The following is a 3,789-nucleotide window of genomic DNA, read 5'->3' as shown; positions in this document are numbered from 1 at the left end:
AGGGCCAGCCCCGCTCCCCAGGCCAGCACAAGAGGCCTGGCCCAGCCACAGAGCAGCTCCACATTCCTCTCCAGGATGCCATTTGCCATCAGACTAAGCACAGTCCCAGGCCAGTCAAGGCCAGTTATTGTTTGCTGAGCCATGGCCAGCCAAGAAGGGAGCTCCCAGTCCAGCACTACACTGAGCACTCTGAAATTCTGATCCACAGTGAAGGCCAGAAAAGCAAGAGGCCCGTTCATGCAGCAGTTCCTTGGGTATATTCCTAGCACCAGCTTTGGAAGAGCTGTGCAATGAAAGAGATGCCACTGTACAGACAACAAGATTGTCAGCAAGATACACGAGATCTCAAGTCTTAGTTGAATGTGAAAGCACAAGAGAACAATGAGGAAGCCAAAGGGAGCAGCAGTGACAAGGCCACGTCCTGCTGCTGGCCATGGCCATGGCTCCAGGGAAGAAGCAGCCCCAACCCGAAGGCAGCAGAGAGGCAGAGCCCAGCGGGCAGTGAGGGGCAGTCCCAAGGGCCACCAGGGCTGCTCCTGCATGTGTCAGCTGGGTTCTTGGCCCTGAGCCCCTCCTGCATGCTGGGGATGCTCCCCCAGCTCCAGAGGGGAAGGGAAGAGAGGGATACTGAGACCAATGAATTTCCGCTGACTTCTTTATTGTCTTTATCTACCTAGGAAGCATGGATCAGTGTGTACATTAGCTGATATGGTAAAAAATTACACAAAATATAACATTCAGAATGCTGAGAACTACGTTATAAAATACAAATAAAATATTGTTAAAATACTAACAGAGAAAAATAATTTTAAAAATGTTCTATCATTTTCCCAAATATCCTTTGATTTCTGATAGGATTACTATTAATGACAATGTTACGATAACACTAGGAATGATAAAAATGATACAATATAATGTGAATCAAAACATTTGCATATTATTAAGAATACATCTTCTGAACACATCATGGATGCTTAAGAGGAATGTATGGAAAGAGTTTCCTCACTGCATTCTTGAGCTCCTCGTTCCTCATGCTGTAGATGATGGGGTTCAGTGCTGGAGGCACCACCGAGTAGAGAAGTGTGACCACCAGGTCCAGGGATGGAGAGGAAATGGAGGGAGGTTTCAGATAGGCAAACACAGCAGTACTGACAAACAGGGAGACCACAGCCAGGTGAGGGAGGCACGTGGAAAAGGCTTTGTGCTGGCCCTGCTCAGAGGGCATCCTCAGCACTGCCCTGAAGATCTGCATGTAGGACAGCACAATGAAAGCAAAACAACCACAGCCTAAAGAAACACTAAACACAAGTGCCCCAACTTCCCTGAGGTAGGCATGTGAGCAGGAGAGCTTGAGGATCTGGGGGATTTCACAGAAGAACTGGTCCACAGCATTGCCGTGGCAGAGGGGCAGGGAAAATGTAGTGGCCGTGTGCAGGACAGCATTGAGAAAGCCACTGCCCCAGGCAGCTGCTGCCATCTGGGCACAAGCTCTGCTGCCCACGAGGCTCCCGTAGTGCAAGGGCTTGCAGATGGCAACGTAGCGGTCGTAGGCCATGACGGTAAGAAGGGAAAACTCACCTACAACCAAGAAAGCAAAGAAAAAGACCTGAGCAGCACATCCTTGATAGGAGATGGCCCTGGTGTCCCAGAGGGCATTGGCCATGGCTTTGGGGACAGTGGTAGAGATGCAGCCCAGGTCGAGGAGGGCGAGGTTGAGGAGGAAGAAGTACATGGGGGTGTGGAGGCGGTGGTGGCAGGCTACGGCGCTGAGGATGAGGCCGTTGCCAAGGAGGGCAGCCAGGTAGATGCCCAGGAAGAGCATGAAGTGCAGGAGCTGCAGCTCGCGTGTGTCTGCGAATGCCAGCAGGAGGAACTCGCTCACAGAGCTGATATTGGGCATTTTCTGACATCCTCTGTTGGAGAGCAAATGTTAGAGCAAAGTTAGAAATGATTTGGATGAGGAAAACCTGTTACAAGTCTTACAGAACCCCCAAACAGAGCCTCTCCCTGCAGCTCTCCTGCTTGAGTTGTGGCTGGTGCTGGCTGAGAGTGGCATGGGGAGCTGGGGTTGCTGTGGGCTGCAGAGGAGTCCTATCTGCAGCAGGATGGAATCAGGAACATGGGGGAAACTCAAGTTCAGTCCACTTGTCTGGTCAATGAGTTTGCAGAGTTTTCTTACAAACAACTCATCTGAATGCAGAACAGAGCTGCAGTGCTTTACTTGCTTTAATGTTATTTGGTTGGCCCTGTAACGCTTAGGTGAATTATTGGATGATTGAATGCTTTGACTCTTCATGTGTGCTCCTGGTGAAATCCTGTGGATGCCAGGAGGCAACGGGACTGTCCCTTGGTGAAGACTGAGCAGAGCAGATCTGCCCAGAAGTGAGCTTGGGCATGAGAAGAAACAAGAGACAGCTGAGAGCAGAGAAGCCCGACTCAAAAGGCAGATGGACAGAATCCTCACCATATCTCCAGGTGTGTGATCAGTATCTCAGCTCTTCCGTTCTAGCCAGAGGTGCAGAAGGTTCAAACCTGCTGCCCACAGACAGCCATCCAGCAGAACAGACATGGCCTTAGCAAGGAGGTGTCTTCTCCTTGGGGCACCTGGATAACACAAGGATGCCAGGAGAGAGCTGCATCCTGCTGGAGAGCAGCCTGCAGCCAGGAGGATGCCCCACAGACAGAGCTGGATATCTGAAAGCTGGAGTGTGCCAATATCCCAGCTGCACCCCTGTAGGGTCTGGAGGACGCTTGACCACCCCTGTCTTATCTGATCAGGGATAGCAAGGTAATGACACTCCAAGGGGCTTCTGCCAGACTTCCTCCCCTTGCACTGAAACCCAGCAGGACTCTCAAAGCCTACTGCATTGCCCACTGCCCTCCCAGAAACAACACCCAGCAAGAGGAGACCCTTCCAGGACCTGTAGCATGGCCCTGCAGCCAGACACTTACCTTGTCAAGGGCTGTACAGGTTTCTCCTGCAGGCAGCTCTCAGCATCCTCCCACTGCCAACTGCCTCCAAGCCCTCTTTCCTTCTCTTCTCTCCTCTCCTCTGCCAGAACCAGCTGTGGTCAGAGCTTCCAGCTCTGCTGCGCTGTGCAGAGGAGCTGCTCCTGGCCACAGCTGTCTCTCTGCTTCATGGGACTTTCTGAAATGTGTTTTATCTGTCCCACAAGACCGACCCAGCTCAATAACAGAGGCCCAGCCCAAGGCATTGGAATCACCCCTCTGGGGGCTTTGCTGATGAGCCCACGAGGAGTCAATTAGGCTCTGGTGCTTTAATGATTATCTGTCTCCTCAAAAACTTCAGTGGCAGAGACAATAGCCATAGCCATGGACCCAAATATCTCATAACGCAGCTCTTTAGGAAGCTTCCCTGGTTCCTTGTGAGAAGGCACCACTGCTTGCATGGCATCAGCATTGTGGAAATCACTCCTGAAGTAGGCATCCCAACCCAGCAGGCTCCTTGCGGCCTCTCAGCCAACCAGACACAAGTCACCTCAGCAGCAGCTTCCAAGCCAGGGGCCTGCTGCTGGCCTTGCAGCTTCTTGGCTAGACACAGCCAAGCCTTGTGCCTGCTGCTGCCCACTCATGGACTCAAGCAGAAGGGACAGGACAACCCATGTTGGGGCCTTCTTTCTGCCTGGGTCCTCCTGGCTCTGGAGGCAGAGGGGATCCCCCAGTCAGCATGCCAAGCAGGTGCCTTCTGCTGGCCTAGCAGGGCCACTGCCAGATGTCAGCCCAAAATTGCAGATCCCAGATCTATGTCAAGGATGACCTGCCACCTCC

General features: G+C 52.3%; 1 protein-coding gene across 1 annotated transcript; it reads right to left on the bottom strand.

Moving 5' to 3' along the window:
- Window positions 1-964: 964 nt before the first annotated feature.
- Window positions 965-1,900, bottom strand: LOC311428033 (olfactory receptor 14J1-like; the record flags this gene model as incomplete). The annotated part of the gene is made up of 1 exon (XM_084539595.1): window positions 965-1,900. One exon carries the CDS (start codon window positions 1,898-1,900, stop codon window positions 965-967), a length of 936 nt encoding a protein of 311 aa, XP_084395721.1.
- Between the last annotated feature and the right edge of the window lie 1,889 nt (window positions 1,901-3,789).

Source organism: Aythya ferina (genome assembly GCF_964211825.1).
Source record: "Aythya ferina genome assembly, contig: HAP1_SCAFFOLD_29, whole genome shotgun sequence".
NCBI classification, from domain to species: Eukaryota; Metazoa; Chordata; class Aves; order Anseriformes; family Anatidae; genus Aythya; species Aythya ferina.
This window is presented reverse-complemented; position numbering and strand designations above follow the sequence as displayed.